Source organism: Zea mays, chromosome 3 (genome assembly GCF_902167145.1).
Source record: "Zea mays cultivar B73 chromosome 3, Zm-B73-REFERENCE-NAM-5.0, whole genome shotgun sequence".
In the NCBI taxonomy this organism is placed as follows: Eukaryota; Viridiplantae; Streptophyta; class Magnoliopsida; order Poales; family Poaceae; genus Zea; species Zea mays.
The window spans coordinates 111426321-111448425 of NC_050098.1; the positions used below are offsets into that span (position 1 = coordinate 111426321).

Here is a 22105-nt window from a genome sequence, read left to right on the forward strand (position 1 = left end):
CAGCATTGTGCCAAACCGGACCTATATATGCTAGTATTAGCAAGGATAAGGATGTATACAACCAGGCTGTAGCTGTCTCATGAGCTGAGAGGTTCTTCTTTCGTGGGCTTCGCTTGGACTTATCCAGGCCCATTGTGGTTCTTCGAAAGCACAGCGGGCATCCAAGAAACCAGCCCAGCCGCACGGGCACCGCTGCCGATTCCCTGTGGGATTTCCCTCCCCATCGCTATCTACCATGCATGCATTTGCCGATTTCCATTCCCCATCGTATTCGTACTAGTAGCTGACGCGCGCCCTGCGCGCGTGCGGCGTCGTGGTTAAAAACATTTATAAGTGATTTTTATAAGTAATTATATGTGGTATGATTTTAGTGTTCCTTTGCATAAAGGAAGGTATTTCTATACAGGTAGATGTTCTGGCATATAATGCTTAATTTGTCTTTACTGACCTAGTGATCTATCATACAAAAGCAAGCTAGATTTGCCTGCTATAAAAAATGTATTAGTAAAAAGGTTGACATGTAGTGCTTGAGACATAGAACTAAATGTATTCATCGCCTCTGTGTACTATTTCTTAGAAGCTTGCTACAAATTCATTGTCTTCCACTGACCTTCGTATCATGAGTATTAGATGGCACATATTGCTGTGTTTTTAGGACAATGAAAAATTGAAAGTATGACATATGTTGTGCACCTCTATGTTGGCATTATTCTTTCATGAGGTTGTATGAACTATTGTCCTTAGTGTTGTTTAGCTCGAATGTTTTGAAACCAGATTTGCCAAAATCGAAGTAATGGTCCACATGGTGTCGTTGTTATTATTCCTGAAGTTGTGATGAATATTGAACAATGCTTCAGCAAGTTTCATCTAAACATATGCCTCCATATAAATTGTACCGATACAAAATCAAATATCAAGTTTCATCTAAATATATGCCTCCATATAAATTGTACTGATACTAAATCAAATATCAACGTGCAAGTTTTATAAGTGACAACAGAATTTGGAAAGTGACAACGTTAGAACTTAGAATGGACTGAAAAGTATGCTGATAAAAAGAAGAAAGTGTATTATCAAGTGTGTATGAGCTATTCCTTCTGTCAATTTTTGGACGTAACTTCACAAAAAAACATTAAGAAATAAAGAAAGAAGAAAACTGAAGAAACCATAAGACTCAGATGCATGTAAGAATAAGACATAAAGCATCGTATCACCTATTTGCTCGATGATATGACCAATACACGTTTTTATGCTGGGTGGATGTAGGTCAGGATGCCTTTTGCAAGCCAAGAAGCAGCAAATGCTCCTCTTTCCGACAGACCTATTTGGTCAACTGGGTAATGTCACATGATGATAAAAAAATAAAATTGTTAGTTTAATATGGTGATGGAACGTGATGCTATTATATAGGATTTATCTTGTTTGATATATTGACCTAAACCACAATGCTGAAGAGTTCATTAATTATTTTTTATGATTAAATATTACTATAGGAAGATGCTACTATCTGTAGATGACAGGCCCGAATGCGTAGAGAAGCAAAGAATGTTTTGTAAAAATATCGTTAGTAGATTAGGACAGAAGAGTCCACACGGTCTAGATACGAACGCTAGGAGCGAGGCGGAGCTCAACCGCTTGGCCTAGGGGGTAGGGGCATGGGGGAGCACCTCGGCACGGTGGAGCCAGCCGCTCGGCGCCGATGTCTGTCGGGACGTGGCGCCAGGGAGGAGCTCGGCGGTGCTCGTTGGCGGCGCGGGAGCGGAACAGGCGGAGCGCTCGGCATCAACATTCTTGGCGGGGTAGGATGGAGTTGAACATCCTGAGCGGCGACGGTCAGTCAAGGGAGGACGAAGACTGACAGGGCGATACCGCAACAGGGCAGGCTGACCTGCGGAGGTGTTCTTCGGCGTCTCCTCTGGCTTCTCCAGTGGCCGGACCTCGTCCACCAGAGTGGTCAGCATATGCTGAGCTCTCAGCATCTCCTCTGGCTTATCCGGCGCCGTGATCTGCTTCGCGGCCGGTGCTGGCTCCTTTGCAGGCTTCTCCGGCGTCCTGATCTCGTCTACCAGAGCGGTGGCCTCTCTCAGCTTGTGTTGTGGGGCTGCAGGACTCGTCAGCTTGACTGGGACCTCAGATTGTTTTTTACTCGTTCGTTCGCATTCGTCTAGAAGAGTCGGGTGGTCCACCGATGCCAAATCGTGACCGTCGATCGTGTGGAGGAAACAACCGATTTTAGTCTAGAAGCATCGTGTCGCATGGAGCTGAAAAGTATCGACCGGAAGGATCGAGACGTAGAGAACGAAGGAGCGTAGTGATGAATGAAATTACATGGACACAAGATTGTATCGTGGTCGTTGATTGGAAATCTAAGGCCTGGAAATATTTGGGCTGACGTGGATAGCCTTATAGGCACCGTTTCCGTCCAGCTTTAATAATAAAGAAACTAGTGTTTACCGCGCGCCCATGCGCGTGTGACCACATATGGGTTAAGTGTTTGGTGTGAGCAACCAGGTACATAAAATAAATTTAAACATGATATGACTATATAATACGTAGGCAAGGAACTAAAATATAAATAGATAACGTTGTTCATCCTTAATAGTTGATACCAGTTGTAGAGTGCATTTAGAGTACAATACATACTAAGTAGTATTCAACCACCATACATCAACACTTAGCAATAGTGTGCTTGCAGGTGTTAAGTCAATATGTACAGATCCATAAATAGTCTACCAGTAGGTTCATATGTACAGGGAAGCATTCATGGTCCAAAAGTGATGGTTGCTCTTGATAGGTGCGCAAAAGCAAATACCTGTGTAGGAAGGAGGGAAAAAATATTAGAGTTGTTGGAAGTTTTTTTCCGAATAGTTTGCTAATGTTGCTGTGTAAAAGGGTGAGTGGAATACATTATGTTGACTGTGTATAAGTATATTTGTGGTGTATGAATAAGGTTTGCACATGGTGTTATACCTCCATGAACTTGATGATGATCTAGGAGCTTTTCTTTTTTGGGTCTGTAAGATCTGGTGCGCCTTTGTTAGTGTGGCTATGTTTTATCCTGTATAATATTATGAATGTTGTATTAGCGTGGAAAATAAGATGTATCATTTAAAAGAAGGTCGTCGTTGGTACTGCTATTATGTTCAACTATCTTTGTAATACATACCTTTTCGGTGGTGACGATAACTCTTGGTTGTTGACTTCACTTATGTGCTGGTCATCACCATGTGATTAAGTGCATAAAATATATGAATGTAGTTTGCTATGACAAAGTGGAAGTTCATTTTGTCTTAGTTTATTTATTCTGTGGGTATTGTTTGTATCAATTTATATCTGGTATTAAAATGCAATAGATATGTACCTTTGTGAGTGCATGGAAATTAAGTATTTAGCAGTACTAAAGGTACCTCTGTGTCATGCGGCATATCTGAATATATTAGAACGCGTCGTGCCTGTTGAATAGACTTCATTAAGTTGTATGCATGAAGGAATGATATGTTTATAATAGGCTGTACATGGCAAGAAAAATAAGAAGTTTCGTACCTCGTTTTTTTCGTTGCTACAGGTAGATAGTTTTGCCATTGATGTTGCTGGAGAGTCTTGTGTGGTCGGAAGGCTAGGTATTTCATCTTGTGTATGCAACTCTTGTTGAGGATGGCTAGGCATGTTAGATGGTATGAAGGATTGTCTTCCATGATTTGTTAAAATAGACAGAATAGAGAAGACTCTATTTGTGACTGAGTAGGCTGACATATTGATGGCAACTGCAAGGGTAAATTTCAGACACACAATAGCGGCTAGGGCTGCTGGGGGACCCTGAGAAGTTGTAACTGCTGTAACAAGGTTGTCACAAGGTTTTCCTACTATTTTTCTGGCTATGCTATCAAAACAAAAGAACTCTGCTTCACATGTCCCATCAGTAGCAATGAAGCTGAGCTTGTATCTGTCAATGGAAAATATGAGTATTTCGAAGCAGCAATTAAGTTTGTAGTAAAGATAAGATTTTATCAAGATGAAATAAATGGTAGTAAATCAAGTGTGTGTGCTAAGATTTACCTAAAGTTAATATCTGTGCAGCCACATGATGTGCAGTGATATCCAGTTGAAGTTTGAGATGAAGATTTGTGGCACCTGGAGCAAGATGGGTACCACCATTTGCTGTTTTGCACAATGCGTGAGATAGTAACAGTGCATCTGTAGCCTTCTGGCTGCAGTATAAAAGAGAAAAAAGATGTACCAAGTCAGACAAACATATCGTAGATGTGTTAGATAAGTGAAATATAGGAAGATTTAGTAATGAATACGGGAAACATGTCTGGATCTATGTCGAGCAGCTCTTCAACAGTCTTGTGTTCCAAATTTGGTGGTTGAGAAACCTGGATTTCTTCTTTGGCTGCTGTGGGTTGTATTAGTTGGAGGTCATTGTTTTGCAACCTTCAATTGATGTCACAACCATGATCAAATAAGACTTAGTTCTAGTATATTTTTTTAAAGTTCCTTTTATGTTTTATATTATCATCTTTTTATAAGTGAAAGAGTGATAAGAAATACAAGCAAATATAACACTATTCAAAAAACAATTCTTTTTTGTAGATACTGATTCTAGGCATCGACGATTTTTGTTTTGCACTGTCTTTGATTTTTTTGATAGAGCAAAAGAAATGAAAGTCTTGTTTAGTTTTAGTTAATAAATAAATGTAAGTATTGAATATTTTCTAAAGAGAGAGACCAAATTGGTCTGAATGTAATATATAAAGAGGTAATGGTAAAAACAAGGTTTATGTACAATTTCATTTTAAATATTACTACTGGTAGCTTAGTATATTGTAGCTTAATAAACTGTTAGATAATTGTGGGCATAAGATTAGATAGGAGCATATTTGAAATGTGATATAAAAAATAGTGAGTGTTTGAAGGAATTGTATTCAAATTTTATTTCGTTTTACCTGTTGTAGTAGGTCTGCGCCTCAGGAATTCCAGGATTGAAGTACCATGAACTTGCTGTAGTACCACTTAGGTATGGTTGACCTACATTACATGTAGATTATGTGTTATCATATTTGTTGGAATAAATAATTCAAATGTTTTTTTTGAAAAGCTTGGATCATAACCTTTGAATCGTTTAGCAAGAAATCCAACAAGCAGTATGACAATAGGTTGGTTGCTGCTTTGATTGTAAACATCACTGATAGAAAAGTTTGATGCTTGATTTCCCCAAAGAGTAATTTTTAGAGACATGTCACTGAAGAAATAAGAACAATATAGCTAGTATGAATACACAATCTGATATAAGGATTAGTTGTGTAAACATTTTGTAGTACTTGTCATGCGTTTTATATGGCAAGATTGTAGCAGTAATACATAAAGGAGAATTTTATACCTTGCATTCTTGATGTAGATGTCTCTGATGATGGTTGAGTTGTTGTAGCCAATTAGATGTGGAGGATCAATTTGTGTCAACATTCCAAGGACATCTATATTATTGGAGAAGTAAATTATTCATTTGTAAATGATGTGTATATCCTTGTAACCTAAGTGAGTGTACTATAATTTATCAAAATGTTTCTTACCAATCAAGTAAGTTCTATTGTCAATGTTATCTTCGATGTTTTCAAAGGATGTGAGCTTGTAGATATATCTTGGAAACATTTGTGGTGGATCTTTGACTACTTTGGCTTGAGTGTACAGAGTGAATTGTATCATGAAGTTATTGTCAACAGGTTTGAAATAGTTTCTGGAAGGCGTGACCCGAAAGCGTTTGAGCTCATATACTTTTTCAATTTCTATCAGTGAGCCTTTGTCAACTGCCAGAGCCGCTGCAATCTCAGCGTGGATGGACGTACCCTGTCATCATAGTAAGATAATAAGTATAGATGACATGACATTGTATGTCAAGTAAGTATTGTGGCTACTTATCTTGAAACACATCGAATTTAATTATTTATAAAATCAATGAGAAAGTGGCCAAAATCTAGGGAGAAGACTATGAGAGATGTAAGTGACATCATATGTATGAATAATAATATGAGGTTTTATCTGAAGTGATTTGGTACTTAAATTCTATAGTGAACCCAAATTACATGTAGAAGATAATACTAGGGATCGTGCTAGCTAATAGTTACTACAAAATTGGCTATTAGGATATATACTTGATGGTAAAATAAAGATACAAAGTCAATGAGAGGAACTACTTGTGGTACCGGTACTGAAAGCAAACTGAAGCGTGCAAATCAAGTACTAGGGGTGCGCACCAAGTGCTGACATATTACTGCAAAAACAGCCATTGAAGTACATGGTATATGGTATGCAGTTCTCATTTTTTTTAAAAAAATACAATTGGGTTGAAGGATATAATATGCCCTGCAGATATACACAATCTATGTCAACCTTATAAACAAGACTATGGTATGCTTGTATTTCCCAACTGGTTGGTTTATATTCTGCAAAACTCCCAAAATTTGAATAGAAAGTTTATTGCTCTCCAAGTTAGTTTTGATTCAAGACATCATTTTTGTGTTGATACAATAATTTTAAACAAAAGCTACTGTATGATGTGGATTGTCTTATAGATCAACTAATCTAGAATAGGATTTTCTGTAGTGATTTAAGTTGATGCTGAGCATGCACTTTGGGGATCAGGGATCTGTAGAGCGGCCAAACGTCCAACATTTGTTTCAGTCATTTTTTCACCAATAGAAATAGGATCTAGTTTCTGCATGCAGGATATAGATTGGGTGCTTAGGGAAGGGATAAATTTCAGTTTATTAAGCAAGGCAAATATCTTTGCTGGCCTTCCCACATATGCTGTTGTCTATATTGTCAAGATAAACATATGTAACTAACTGGTTCTGAAGAAGACGACGAAGTAATAAAACGATGATAATGTTGTTCTAAGTTTAAAAACATTATTGTATAAAACAACATGTAAATGTTCTTTGAAGCGGCTCTGGCAGTTGACAAAGGTGGGTCATGATAATGTTGTTCTAAGTTTAAAAATATTTGATCTAACTATTTATTCAATCATTGAAAAGAAAGCCTAAATGCATAAAGAAATTTATTCAATCATTTAATTTATTAAAAAATGTTTTGAATAAACAACATGTAAATGTTCTCCACGAGGATAACATGTTGTTTAGGTGTATAAGCTGTAGTTTACGTGCAAATGCTCTGAATACTGGAAACAATATGGAAAACATATAGAAGAATTATATTGTTTTCATGTAGTTATCTTTAAAGCAGATTATTTAGTTTAGTATACACACTCGTCAGCTAGCATTAGTATATGTGCAAATGGCTTGAATAATGGAAGTAATTTTGGAAACACTTAGTATAGTACCTGTTCATCAGCTAGAACCAAATTAATGTGTTGCAGAGGGCCGTCATTTGTAGCACCTCGGAATTCCCATTTTCTGATCACACGCACTCTTATGACAACATTGGTAGATTGAGGATGTAATTCTGCCACAGGTGTGAATAACATTGTTACTTGGTATATCTGCACATAGAGAAGTAGAATTGCTTAGCAAGTTATTGGCAATGTACAGTGACAGATACAAATTTGCACTGTATAAAGTGGATAATGAGATTGATAATGTATGTAGTACAAAGCATACCTGTCATGTATATAATGGTCTGTCTGCACATGGTTATATATACATACACATGATTGTAAACAAACTTTTGTGTATATATATATATATATGACATTAGAAACACAGCTTGCTATTGGTCGGAGCTTTGCTCAGCAATAATACGTGCGAAAACCTCTTTGTACACTATGTTTCGGGTCTTACAACTGCATTTTCCCGAGTCATCTTCAATAAGGATTGAAAGACCTTTTTTAGATGTAACTCTTGATATGGCAACATAGAGTTGTCCATGTGTGAAAACAGGTTTTTTCAAGTATACACCAACATTTGAAAGTGTTTGCCCCTGACTTTTGTTAATTGTCATTGCGTAGCATACCTTTAGGGTTGATTTGGTGACAAGGGGATCCCGGGAGGATTGGAGGGGATTGAGGGGGAAATAAACTAATTTCCCCCTCAATCCTCCCGGGATCCCGGGTCACCAAATCAGCCCTTATAGGGTATTGACGTCTCTGAAGAACAAATGGCCATTTTGTATTCTTCAGTGTTAATGATATACGAGGAATAAGCACATTTTTTGACTTATGAATACCTGTCATAATTTGACCTTCAATCACTTTGTCACATAAGGAAGTTATGAGCAATCTTGTACCATTGCATAGACCTTCTGATTGGTTCAAATTTCTGAGAAGCATGACTGGTGTACCTTTTTTGAGAATTATTCGATGTTGTGGAAAGCTGTTTCCGTTCAATGTATTCAAAAATTCAACAGGATATAAAAGATCATAGGATTCATGAGTGTTTGGTGCTTTGATTATCTTGTCACAACTTAGATACTCTCTTGCGTCCTCAGGATTAAGAGAGACAATGTACTCATTTATTGAGTCAACTATATCATTTGTTGGAGTCAATATGGCACGACTCTTTAGATACTCAAGTCTCATATAATTTTCATTGAGTTTTTCATAAATTGTATGAACTATACAAGCGATTTTATCACCTTGAGGCATTAGGAGCAATTCTTGTGGAATCTCTATCCATGTTGGCTCGTCTTCACCTTCTTGTGATGTGGCGTCTATTTTTCCTTCTCCAACATCGAGCATCCACTTGCTAAATTGAGATAGTCCTTGTCGTTCTTCTTGTGACAATGATGGCATTAGAAGTCTCATATTCTGTGTAAGATGTAGGATGTGTACATGAGACCAAAGAGAAGAATTGATTATTGCTGAATTAACAATTTGTGAGCGGTTGCCTCCTTCAATCACAGGCAATGTTTGTCTAAGATCACCACCTAGAACAACAACCTTTCCACCAAAGGGTAAGTCCTTAGCTATAGGTGATGAAGATGCCAAGATATCACGGAAGGACCTGTCTAGAGCCTCAAAAGCAAATCTATGTGTCATTAGTGCTTCATCCCATATTATTAATGATGCAACTTGAACTAACTCGGAAAGCATCGTGCCACATTTGATGTCACATACCGTTGTTTCTTCTAATTCACATGGAATTTTGAAACGAGAGTGTGCTGTTCGTCCTCCTGGTAGAAGTAAAGAGGCCACACCAGATGAAGCTACAGATAGAACTATTTGTTTGCGACTACGTAGGAATGTTATGATGCAATTCCATAAATATGTTTTCCTGTACCGCCATAACCCGACACGAAATAGAAGCCTGCTTTGTTTGCCAAAACAGTTTCTGTAATAATCTTGAATGCGTGCAACTGGTCATTATTTAACCTTGATGTCATCATTTCAGACTCAGTTTGCATAATGGAAATGTCATATGATAGTTCATCGTCAATAAAGCGATTTGAATTCACTAAACAAAGTGAGTCAGATCTAGTTAGTAAATTGAAATCTTGTATTCGACTTCCTCTTCTGCTGAATAATGTAGTGAGTTCTTCTATCAACTGATTTTTTAGGGCGTCATCACTCATTTGATAAGTTGGATGATTTAGTATTTGTCTCGCGTTGTACTGAATATCATCAGCCAGTAACGTCCATACTTTTTCAAAGAAAGTAAATTCATCACCTACTTCACAAAAAAGAAGCATTGTGACAAATAGATCTCGAAGTTGACTGGACGTTGCCCACGAAGCGGCCTCATCAAAGGCATTATACCACTCTTGGTCATCCTCGAGGAGCCCATGAGCTCTACACGTTTCTTTGAAGCTGGGGTATAAAACATTATTGTATGTTCGCAATGATTCAAAATTCTGGGCTCCTTTTGCAACCATTAGAAGCATTCTAAGATAATATCTTTCCCCTGCAGATGGATGCACAAAGTGTATGCGGCCTATGTTACCGTGTCTATGTCTTAGTTCCCATGATCTTTTTTTTCGTCCCACCTCCACTCGGATGGAAAATCAGGGTAAGTTAGAGACCTAGCACTTTCATGTAATTGGTTAGCAACAAACCACTCTGTTAACATTGTTCGGCGTAGAAATTCTTGTGACAAGATTTGTGACATGTTGGCGCTGGCATGATATGTAATGTAATTCTCATTAGGCAAATGAACTGGCAATCTAGTAACAGGAGGAAAGTGCCTATGGATTTCGTAACCAAGAATTCTCCAACATGAATCATATGGGCATATGAATCTAGCATCTAAGTATTCTTTGACCTCATTCCTTGTGTTTGTCTCCTCATCAATAGGAGTGTCTTGACCATCTAAAACTCGTTGTAGGTATAGTTTGCTCCGGTCCGGAACTTTTGTCACATACTTGAACACATATTTGATGAATATGCTTTTGTTACACCATTCTACATTGATGTGTGCTTGATATTTCTTGAGCAATGTCAAGTTATATGGAACAATCCATCTGTTATCTAGTTTGATGTTAGACTTCATGACAAATCTATTATTTTTCGATCTTTTGTAGACAACAAATCCATTTGTATCTACTACAGTATCATTTTGAAATTTTTTGGGATAGTGTTTTGAACATTGACCCTTTTTCATGCAAGGTGAGTTCTGATTGTAAGATCCACATGGCCCATGAACCATATGCTCCGCAATCAAAGCGTATCCTAAGGGATCAATGCCTGGATCTGGTATCTCAGCAGTGATAAAAGAGTCTATAAATTCAGTAGTTGGTTGCGTAGTGTTGGTGGAAACCCAGAAAATAATGTGTGCATGGGGCAATCCACGTTTCTGGAACTCTACTGTGTACAAAACTGCATAGGGCAAATAATAAGTTGAATCGAAAAAAGGATAAAATTTTCATAACTAAGGTGGCAGGTGCACTACAGTAACAATATATTAGTAGGGAAGATACTACTGGAACCATGTCTGACAATAAAGCAAACAATATTTTTCCATTGTAATTCTAGAATTAGCTATGAAAAATCTATTGTGAATGTTTTGTAAGCCCACTATTTAGTCTCTTATAAAAATAAGAGGGTGCATATCTTCAATTAACCGAAATAATAAACTTGTGGACAAGCAATATAAGCAATAATTTAACCAAAAATATGTTCTTTTTTGTAAGTACTAATTGTATGTAGCAACATATCTTTGTTGTTGTAAAAGAAATCTATGATGAGCTTTACGTGAATGTTCTATAAGTCTTTTTTTAAAAGACGAGGATTTGTATGTTCAATCAATTTTAACAGTAAACTTGTGCACAAGCAATATAAGCAATAATTTCAGCCAAAAATAAGGGTGTACTGGAATATTATGTGTATGTGATTATTTCCCGAAGGAGGAATATTATGTGTGGTGGTTGCACTGGAACAAAAAAAGGCCATTTCACTACAACTAACAAGCTATAGTAGGAACTATGCAATATAAATTTCAAGCAAAGGAAAATTAAATGCCATAAGAACCAAGGAAGCAAAGGACAAAGATGTCAACAAATGTGCTCCGCAAAGCTAATCACAACAACTTGTAAAAGAGATGTGCGAATGAGCAGCATGGGCGGTATTACACATACAGTTATGTCTGAATCCCAATTGAAAAAAACACAATGCTATAGGAATGGTCCTTTTAAAACATATTACAAGGATGAAACCAATGTTTTTAGTACAACAAATAATCCAGTTGATGAGCAGTATGATCAATATTAGACAAACAATCATGCTGAATTTGATGAACACAATGTTAAGGGAATTAGCCTAAACATAAGGTACAAAACCGAAGCCAGTACTCATAGTATGATCAATAACATACTATCCAAAATTTTAAAAAATGAAGTTGTTATTTGTAGGTAATGTTTGTGGACACGTATGTGAAAAAAATAAATAGAGGGATAAAAAACTTTTTAATCATGAAAACATGGCAGAACGGTATCCGCACCTGCTTTGCATGGACCAAATATATTACCGGATTTTATGTCTTGTAACAACTCCTCCAACTTCATGTGGAATATTCTTACTGCAATATCGGGTGCATCTGAAGTTTTTTGGCCAGAGTGATAAAGGCTTTCAACAATTTCAGGCCACTTTGCATTACATGTGAATGTTATGAAAAAATCTGGTGGCCCATGGACTCTACATATGGCTATGTTATCATGATAATTTTGAATCATATATCGTCTTCCACCGATATGTGAAGCTGGAAGTACAATTGTTTTTCCCATTTCATCACCATTTATGCAACCTCTGCTAACAGCATCTGATATACCTTGCAAGTTTTCTATTCGCAATCTATCCTGGTTATGCAAAATGTATGTAAGTCTATTCTCATCAATGCAGGCCCGAGCATCAACCTTAGCTTGGTTTGACAATGTCCCGTAGGACAGAAATGGATTTGGTTGGCCAGATTTGTAATGAAATTGATAGCAATAGTAGTCTTGCATGGTCATATGTGTTCTTGAATTTGTTTCCCTGGCCTCTAGACCACTATACACAACACCAACTTGGAATCCACGTTCGCCATATGGGAATAGAAGTGGATATTGAAGGGCCATATATGCTGGATGCAATGATGAAATGCGCCTCAATTCTGAATTCCTTGTCTCTATGATAATGTCTCTTTTAAAGGTATCAAGTGAGAAATCACCAATAACAAGCATGGCTAAATCATCAGTTGTTGGCATATTGTACTGCACAGGATCTCCCTCTCTAGCTCCAACAATTCTAATGATAAATTCTTCGTTTGTGTGTTCATTAAGTCTTTCTCTAGCAAGTCTAAACTTTTTAGCAAAGGGATTGTGCTCATCTAACATCTTTAGCAATTCATGAACAATTTCTGGTCGTATAGGAGAAACAGGGGCATCAGTACTAGATAACGATTGTATTCGATTGTTAACCTCATGTGCCGTATCATACACGTAAAGCTGAAGAAACTTCGGAGGCTCATTAGTCATCGGTAGTAATGATCCTATTCGATGGTGCACTTGACCACATACCTTAAAAATGGGTGGACCGTTGCCATCATTCATTGATCTATCAACTTGAGCACCCATGGATGTAAATGCAAACAAGCAGTTGTATTGCCGAATATTCTGCATGAAGGCCTTAGATATCGAATCTCCATCAAATCGTGCTAACGATAGTAATGGCTCAGGTCTAGGGCTATAAGGAGGAAGACAGACTTTGCCATTTTTACAACAATTGTTGTACACGATGGCGCGCGATCCACCTGATGATCTTATTCTTTCGTTATACCAGAAAAGAGCAGAGCAGTGACTACACTGGTATGATGGTGTTCCATAGTAGGATCGAGAATGGTATGAAGCTGCATTTTGGCGCACAATTTAGGAAAGATAGCGACATATAAATAGAGAATGATAACATTTTTTTTATTCCCCACTTTTAACAAATTAGGAAAGATAGCGAAGTATACCTAGTAATGTAAACGTTTAATGGATTAGATATATATACGACTGTACCTTTGAGTGTTTTAACAAATTCTGTGTCAAAGTGACCACATTGCAATGTCGGAGCCTGCTGAGCAGATATGCGATTACCTAATACAATTTATTCTCTTTATCATCACTAGATAGTTATGGAAACTCTATTTAAAAATTATCTGGTAATGATGCTACCTGCGGATAATAACCTTCGTTCATTCAATAAATGCCTACGCATACGACGAGCTTCGCCAGGAGGTATAGCTGATGGGGCACAACATGCATTACTATGATCTGTTACATTTAATGTGCCATGAGCATATCACAATCCGTATGGTGGAAGGGAAAAAAGTCTATGGAAGAGTTCTAAGGCACTTACTCCTTTTTTTCTGCTATTTGCATTAATATGCTCCATTTTGGATATCACGTTGTAATTATGATTGTAAAATTTTATCGTAACAGCATACGCTGCCTATGTTATCAATCTGCAATTTACTAAGATTATGTAAATTAACTATATGACTTAGACATATAATCAGATGTACATGTATCAAAACATGCAATGACACAATTGCACGGAAATGTAGAACAACGGAAGGCAAGAGCTAATTACCTCTTCAGATGAACCGTAGATACGTGATATTGCTGCTACTAATGGGATTCAAAAAGGAGAAGGAACACTGATACAAAATATTGACAATACAATGTTAATATCAAGGTCCATGTGCAAGGAAAAAGAAATACAGAGCATATGTCGCATGCCGCATATGAATAAATTGTGATGAAATTAAATGTTGGACAGAGGAGCCTAATAAATAATCGTTGTATTCGATATATAAAAATATTTTATGAAACAAATATATATAATACGAAAGCATTAGTGGTTGGTCGGTGAGGAGTCAACAGTCAAGCATCATATGGGATGTTATGCCAAAAAAATAGGCACACCGAACAGGCCAGGCATACTCGAGGGAGTAAGTAAAAGGTTCAATAAAAACACGGCAGAAGATCTCTATGAGCTAATTTGGGAAACACATGATGCTAATACGCAAGTTGTCTTCATGCAGGAGTTATAAGAAGACATGCTGTTGTGTCTGAAATCGCTTGTCGATGCAGTTGTAATGCATATAAGAAGAGCGTTAGAGTCTAAATCGACCACACTATTTTTTGTTACAAAGTGCTGACAATAGAACCGAACATCTAAATGTGAAGTCCGTTCAATACTCAATGCACTGCATAAGAAGAGGATTCAAACCTAAATCCCCCCCCCCACAAAAAAGATATTGTAGCATGACCTTATCTAAAATGAAAGCATTAATTGCGAAGTAGATAAAGCTGACATTTAAGCGAAGCATAACATGCAGCCGACTAATGATACCTTAATAGAAACGGAATAATACAAGAGATAGTTACCTCGTCGTTGCAGTCCTTAAGAAGAGGTATTACTCAACGTGTTTCGAAAGGCAAGCTGCAATGAAAATGGGTGTAGCGGAGGAACACATTAAACCATCAGAAAGATTTTTTTATTTAATAGTGAAACCCAGAAGACTGACAAGATCACTCGTAGGCGCTTTGTAATGTACGAAAAAATTTCTTAGACTCCGAGAAAGCAAAACGTAAACCTTTGAGTATACAGTAACATCTGGAAAATTGTACAGGCGATAGACGCAAATTTATAAACGATTTGTGATGGAAGTCAATGATTGTTTAGCGAAAACTCAAACTCTAAAATAGAGATAGCGAATAAACTGTAAATCAAAGTGTGGCCGGTCATAAAAACAGGAACCCTAAAACGAAGGAGGCGTCAAAAAAAATGGCGGTGCGCGGCTGGTCAAAAAACAGGAACCCTAAAACGAAGGAGCCGTCAAAAAAATGGCGATGAACCGGATCAGCAGCTATGTCTAGTGCACAACAGAGAAGGGAGCGTGGATGAGAAGTACCTGTAGGTCGTGGCGGCACAGGACGCTAGGACGAACAGGCGGCGGAGCGGGCGGTGCTGTCCATGTCGTCCAGGCAAAGGTTGAGCGCGGTGGACTGGTGGGCAAAAAACAATGAATACGGATGAAGTTTCTAGAGCCGTATGGAATGGGAAAAGGCACCAGAGCTCCGACGGCTTGTAGCATTTGGGCAGACAGGGACCGTAGATGAAAAATCGGACGGTGCATAAATAAAGACATGACGTGGATAGCCTAATCACACCCGTTTTGAACCGTGTTTGTAAATAAGGAAATATCCGGTGATGTGCCACGCGAACAAGGAGGGCAGGCGGCAGCAAGTGAGCGACTGAGCGTTAGCTCTGAAGACACAGTACGTTCCTAAAAAACTAGATTATTTTTCATCACGTTTGTTCTCTAACAAATTAGTTAAACCGCACATTCTATGTCAATCCAAAGACTAAAGTAGGCTTGATATTCCTAATTCTTAGACATCATAAACATATCCCTTTTCCCTTCGGTGGCGGAGGACAGAAAAGATTTAAGGTATGACGAAACACAGCAAAGATTTTCGCTTAGTGGTATAGATAGGAGACCCATTGCGCAGCCATTACCATCATGGACTCGTCGAAGATGCCATGACTCTGGCTCAGCCCTCGCGATGAACGAGCGACCTTGGTATTGTGGGAGACTGAAAGATAACTGAGCGATGGACACCGGAGCCATAAAGACGATTTGGTGAAATCGTCCTAGTCTCATCTCATAAACCATACTCATGTGGTTGGCTCCAAGTCCAGCTAGCTAGTAAGAAGGCTATAGTCAACTGTTAACATGCCAAGCAAAGGCCAAAGGCCTGTTCGTAAAGTACATGTGTTTCTGTTTTTCCTCCAGCTGCCGATGCTAAGTTTCTCGCAACGAAACTTATTACTTTCCTTCTATGTTCTTATGGTACTATACATAGTGATTTTGAGCTAAATTCACTAGAAAATTAAGGTATGGCTGATGCCATATCTTGCCACACTCTCTCGCCCCTGTTTCCCAGTAAGTAATTTTTAAATTGCCCATCACAATTTACACCAAAAGGTACTTTGGCATAAATACTACACAGCAAATATCTAGATTTAGTCTCTCTCAAGTTCAATGAAAAAAATACGGAGTCACATTTTTTGGTTACCCTATGTGAGCTTCTCTATTTTGGGATGGTCGTGGTTGTTAAACATAGATCATAAGTAAAATTATAGAAAAATACTACCTCCATTCTCGAATATTTGTCATCAGTTAATTTATTTTTTAAACTAAAATACGAAAAATAAAAAAATAGAGGGAGTAGATGGTTAAGACAGTGAAAGTATGTAGATGGAGAAAACGAATAGCATATAAAAATCTACCCGTAATATTTCAAACACCAGAAGAAAAAGATGGGCAAGTAGTCCACCTCTACTTACTATCCTAACTATTTTCCCATGCAATAGAAAACTATTAACAAAGACGGACATGTCGTTCATCATCATCGCTGGGGTGATGAACGGGTGACGACAAATTAACTTCGTGTGTGCCTTTGACAGGCTCTGCGCATTCATGGCTTATGAATTTGTCCGAGTTGGCTTATGAATTTGTCCGAGTTCGTGATTTGGTCTCGAAAAGAATACCGTCGACAGTTCATGTCTAACTTTGAGGGCAATTATTTCCGGCTCTAGATAAGTAATAAGTGAAGTGTGTAAGTTTAGGAGCGTTTTTGTCATAGCTACAGAGTAAAACTCTAAAAGAAGAGTTAGTCAGAGCTTGCCAAACATTTTAACTCTAGAGTTATAAACTTCATAAAGTTTTTATAGTTGCAGTACAATTTTTGGAGTATCTATTTTACTACTCAGAAATATCTAAAAACGCAACATAGACATGAAGTTCAAAGTTATTTACTCGTCAGTCACTAGTTATGAGAAATCAATCTAAATTCTAGAGCAGAGTTGCTCCGCTCAGAGTTTTAGGCCATATTTATTATAACTCCAACTCCAAATTTTTTTGCTCCACTCCACAACTTCAGGTGGAGCAGACTTCACAAGGAGTTGAATCTAAGTGGAAGGAGTTGTTTGGGTAACAGGGTGTCCCTATCTCTAGAAAATGGGTTTTTACGGCTGCTTTGACATTTCTTCCTTTGATCCCCATTTTTCTGTCAAACAATTTATGTACAAAAATAATTTTGTCATACATATTAAATTTCTACTACTTATTAAGGTAGCAACGGATATGTTGTCATTCCATGTTCTATCATTCCTTGTCCTGCCATTTTCGTTCCTATGCGTTGTTCTGCTTTTCCCATTCCCCGTTCCCTCCCTCTCCCTTCACTCGCGCCCGCTCCCATGGCCCCACCCCCACTCCTCTAAAAATGACTCCTGAAAATGACTCAAGAAAATCAGTTTTAATGAACATCTAAAAAATTAGTGGGTAGATTTTAATCCTTTCTCAAACAGATCCCTTAAAGCGTTAGATTGTTTCTGGGAGCCTAAAAACCTCTATTTGTAGCTACAAATGCGAGAGTTTTAAGAGTTATAAAAAAGTTGAGAGCACTTTAGGGTGTGTTTGGTTGGAGAGTCTAATAGAATAGAGTGGCTCCATTCCAGTATTTGAGAATGGAGCCGTTCTATTCCGCGTTTGGCAAAAAGAACAAAGTCGTTTCATTTTTTGTTTGTTTGAAGAATAAAAATAGCGAAGCCGTTTCATTCTTTGTTTGGTTCGAGAACTATATGGGTGTAGAGGAGAGGAGAGGAAGGAGAGCGCTCACGTTCGAGAGAGCGCTTGCATCCTATCGTTTTTATGGAGCGGGAGTGTTCCAACTACTTATAGTAAAATTTCATATAGAGATCCAGAGCCGCTCCACTCTTATTTTTGTTAGAAACCAAACATTCAGAAAATTGGAATGTAGCCCTTCTATTCTTTCCCATTGCTAAACCAAACCCACTCTTAGAGGAAATGTTGGAGACATGTTTTTGTGTTTCTAAAAAAACTTATTTAGGGCAACGACTGCTATGCAAGCAGTCCTTCTATGCAAGCGTGCAAGCAAACCATCTGATCCATTAGATTACGATCCAACCACAGATATAACCATAGTTTGTTAGTGGTTTTTTTATAAAGATTATTGAGCTGGTAGTGGAAGGGTTTAAGTATTAAATGTGGCCTACGATTGGATCTAATGGATCAGATGGTTTGTTTGCTATGCACGCTTACATAGAAAGACTGCTATGCACGCTTACATAGAAGGACTGCTTGGATAGTAGTCGTTGCCCTTATTTAGGGTCCTCGTAACTTTTGGAGTTAACGCCCTTCCGGCCTTCCCTAGCGGTTCGCCCCTGCCTCCTCTCCACGTGGCATCCCAGAGAAGATTGCTCCTCCGCCCCCATTCCGTGTGCCTCGTTGCCATCCTTCTCTGTATCATGCCAAACTCGAATCTCAAACCTATGCCTGCTCACAATGGAGATGGAGTCCCAAACGAGGCATCGGAGTCCAGGACCTGCCGCATCGCCCTTTCGTTGAGCCATCGCCCTTCGCCTACGTCTCCGCCTCTCCGGTTACAAGAACCCTCCACCGGCGATGTGCTTGCCCGAGCGAGCATGACCCCACGGAGAACGCGAGCACCGCGCTCGCCGCCGCCATGGCGCAGTACGCTTGCTCCAGCATGGCGTCGGACTGCACCCACACGGTGCAGCGGCCCACCTCGACGCGAACGCGGTCGAGCACCATGAGGTCGTCGATGGCGAACGCGCTGCGGTCCTCGGTGGTGTAGGAGACGTGTGCCCCCTGGTGCGGAGATGGAGCACCAGCCCCGCTGCCCGCGCGTACCGCACCGCATCGTGGAGCTCCAGGAGCAACACCGGGACCACCCTCCCTGCCCGTCGACCGTCGCACGGAAGAGGGAAGACACACTCTCCCTCTCACAACCGTTCCCGCAATCTCTCCCTCGCAACTGCTCCTGCATGCTCCCTCCACGTTCTCTTCACTCCGCTAGATCCGCTCCTCCTTCTCTAGCACGCGCGAGGATAAATGGTAAACCCAAGCACCACACCGACGCGACAAGCTCTGCGGCTCTACGCCTCTACCTCGGTTGGGGACCATCGACGTCGTGGCGAGCCCCTCCGTGGACGACGACAAGGATGTCCGAAAACAGAAGTGCGACAAGATCTACTCCAATGTATCCACCGCCACACCCGAGACTCGGATGTGGCAGCTCCCTCCGGCCGCGGTGCTCCTGAGACGATCGCTCGCCACCGTACCATTGCTCGCCTCTCCGTCCAGTTCCTCGCCTCCACGCGAGCTAAGAGGCTCCCGAAGCGTAGAACCCCCGCCCATACCCTAGGCGGCTACTCCCGCCGCGCCCGCAATCGAGGGGCCCACACCGCTACATTCAGCCTTGGTGCCCACGACGGTGTGCTACGGAAACTGCTCCCTGACTCGGCCTCTCCATTGCCGTTGCCGCGTTGCCGTTGGGTCTCTTCTTCGATGTTGGAAACTTCTACTGCCACGCATTCCCTAGAGGCATGAAGCCTCTGCCTTTTTCATTCTTTAATATGGAGTGCTCTCTTTCCTTCTACTCTCCAGTGCTCTTTTGCCTAAACTTGCCTTGGTGACATTTTTTTAGATATTTCAGCTATTGTACGCTTCATGTAGGTCTGATGCCTAGCAGCATAGGGGCTAGGATGCCTATAACTATCTTGCTTTCACTAGATTAGAAAATTGCGATTTTTGAATGTTAGTCTTTCTTTAGCTCTACCTAATGATAGGTCATTGATTTTGTAGAGGGTCACATAGATATGTTCTTGGCCACATATGTCCTGAAACACAAGTACTATGCTGCACGAGACAAGCAATGACAGTAATTTGTTGAAGTTGCTATGATTAAAATGAATGTTGCTGTTGTTGCTCAAATAGTTGGAGTTTGTGTCGTGAACAATGACATGTGCAGAGAACCTAAATGTCAAGAAACCATCACCGATCCAGTCGCTTGGTCACCATAGATTATATCTATTACTTGCCATTAAATAATTTTGTGCCATTTCATATAATAGCAAAGAAGTTTATTTAATCAACTGCTATTGATATTGTAGGTTATGCATGCTGATGATTTAGACAACCACAATCAACTAATTAATCCTCCCGTCGATGGTACTCAATCAATGGTTGGTTAAGGCCTAGGTACAACTTTTACTGGTGAAACTTCCTTCTTTTGATGTACTGTGTGGAGGACACCAAATTTGCAATCAAATTGACATGCAGTATGTTCAGTGACCTGTCAAAAAATTGTTTATGGTACAGTTGTTTTACTATGCTACCGATGTTTGAATATGTTGCATTAACTACAAAACTGAAGACTTTGTTGAACATATCAATCAGGAAACCAATGGAAAGGGTATACCATATAATATCCCACCTGATTATCTTTTGTCTCTTACATTGTATTTAAGGGGTTGGAGTTGTCATATGAAGGCATGCAATTACTGGTATATGGATGCTGGTAGTTCATTAGTAGCATTCCTCCTTGTAGGAACTACTTTGATGCACTCGGTTTTTGGCAGCATTATCATCAAATAGTGCAACATCCCTAACTGTAATCTGGAAATCTCACTAACAGGTGTTGATGCGATTCTAGATAATATTGGAGGACCATATCGCCAGCACAATCTGAACAGCTTAGGTGTTGATGGTAGACTTCTCACCATTGGTTTCCAAGGAGCATAGTAGCTGAAGTGAACCTGCAAGCTGTGCTTGCACATCGTTTCACCATACAAGGTATTTTAGTTGCACAAGACTATAGGCAATAACATCATACATTACATTTTCCTTGATGCTCATTGCTCAGTATGAATTTTTATGTCAGTTTGTTGGTCAGTATGTTTTATCGGCGTATAGGCAATAGCAACCAACCTCTACGTTCCTAAATGCCACTCCTATTTTAGCACTTGATTAAAATTTTCACATAGTTTTTTTATTTGATATTTTTCCATGACTGTGTGCAGCTGCTGGACTGCGCAACAGATGCATTTCTAATAAAGCAGAGATTGTTAGTGAGGTGGAAAAGAACGTGTGGCCTGATGTCGCCGTTGGCAAGGTGAAGTCGGTGATTTATACGACGTTTCTGTTATGTGAAGCTGCTGAGGCTCATAGGTTGATGGATGCTAGCACCCATATCGGCAAGATACTGCCACTCCCATGACTGCACCTATGGCCCCTAAAATTATTTCGATCACACTTGGTCATCTGGATCCATATTTTAGGCAAGCCCTCGCTTACATCCTTCTGACAGTCTTAGCTGTTCCAGCATTAACTTACAATAAATGAGATTGTTGTTTTCTGTTGGTGTAAATAGTTCAATGTAAAAGGACCTCCTTGTATAATGGAGTAATATACTTTGTGGGAGCTGCAACCCGAGTGGGTACAACACAATACACCAAACAACATGGTATTCGGAGCTAGGGTTAGCCTCCCCTACCGTCGGTGCTGCCATTGGAGCTCGAGCTCGAGCTCGCACGCCTGAGGGAGGAGAAGGTCGTCCATCGGCCCCGGAGCACGTCGGCGAGTGCGTCGACAGTTGGGAGGAGGCGGCTGCTCTCGGCCGTCCACCGGCCCCGGAGCGCGTCAGCAGCTAGCAAGGAGGCGGCTGCTCCCGCACCGCACAACTCGTCGCAGAACCCGCCACCGGACCGGTCCGCCGTCACCACGGTCTTTGCTGGCACAACGTCGGCCTGTTGCTGCTGGGCACTGTTGCTGCCCCGTGGGTGCCGCTGCTGCCCTGCTGTCTCGAG

The 22105-nt window shown here is 39.9% G+C and overlaps 2 protein-coding genes and 1 pseudogene across 3 annotated transcripts; 1 reads left to right on the top strand and 2 right to left on the bottom strand.

Moving 5' to 3' along the window:
• Nucleotides 1-872: 872 nt before the first annotated feature.
• LOC118476683 (uncharacterized) lies at nt 873-2104 on the bottom strand. Of its 2 annotated transcripts, NM_001398829.1 has the most exons (3): nt 1889-2104; nt 1668-1819; nt 894-1333 (listed from the first exon to the last, which is right to left on the bottom strand). In NM_001398829.1, the coding sequence occupies exons 1-3, from the start codon at nt 1977-1979 to the stop codon at nt 1322-1324; spliced, it is 255 nt and encodes an 84-aa protein (NP_001385758.1). In that variant the 5' UTR covers nt 1980-2104; the 3' UTR covers nt 894-1321. The 2 variants fall into 2 exon arrangements, with proteins under 2 accessions (NP_001386000.1, NP_001385758.1); NM_001399071.1 differs by having other exon boundaries at nt 873-1819.
• Nucleotides 2105-2553: 449 nt separating this feature from the next.
• LOC103652044 (uncharacterized) lies at nt 2554-5463 on the bottom strand. The gene is made up of 8 exons (XM_035966576.1): nt 5381-5463; nt 5112-5242; nt 4947-5028; nt 4305-4434; nt 4057-4208; nt 3544-3943; nt 2971-3452; nt 2554-2812 (listed from the first exon to the last, which is right to left on the bottom strand). Exons 1-7 carry the CDS (start codon nt 5461-5463, stop codon nt 3381-3383), a joined length of 1050 nt encoding a protein of 349 aa, XP_035822469.1. The 3' UTR covers nt 2554-2812; nt 2971-3380.
• A 13654-nt stretch (nt 5464-19117) lies between these two features.
• On the top strand, nt 19118-21695 carry LOC103652043 (quinone oxidoreductase PIG3-like; annotated as a pseudogene).
• Nucleotides 21696-22105: the final 410 nt, after the last annotated feature.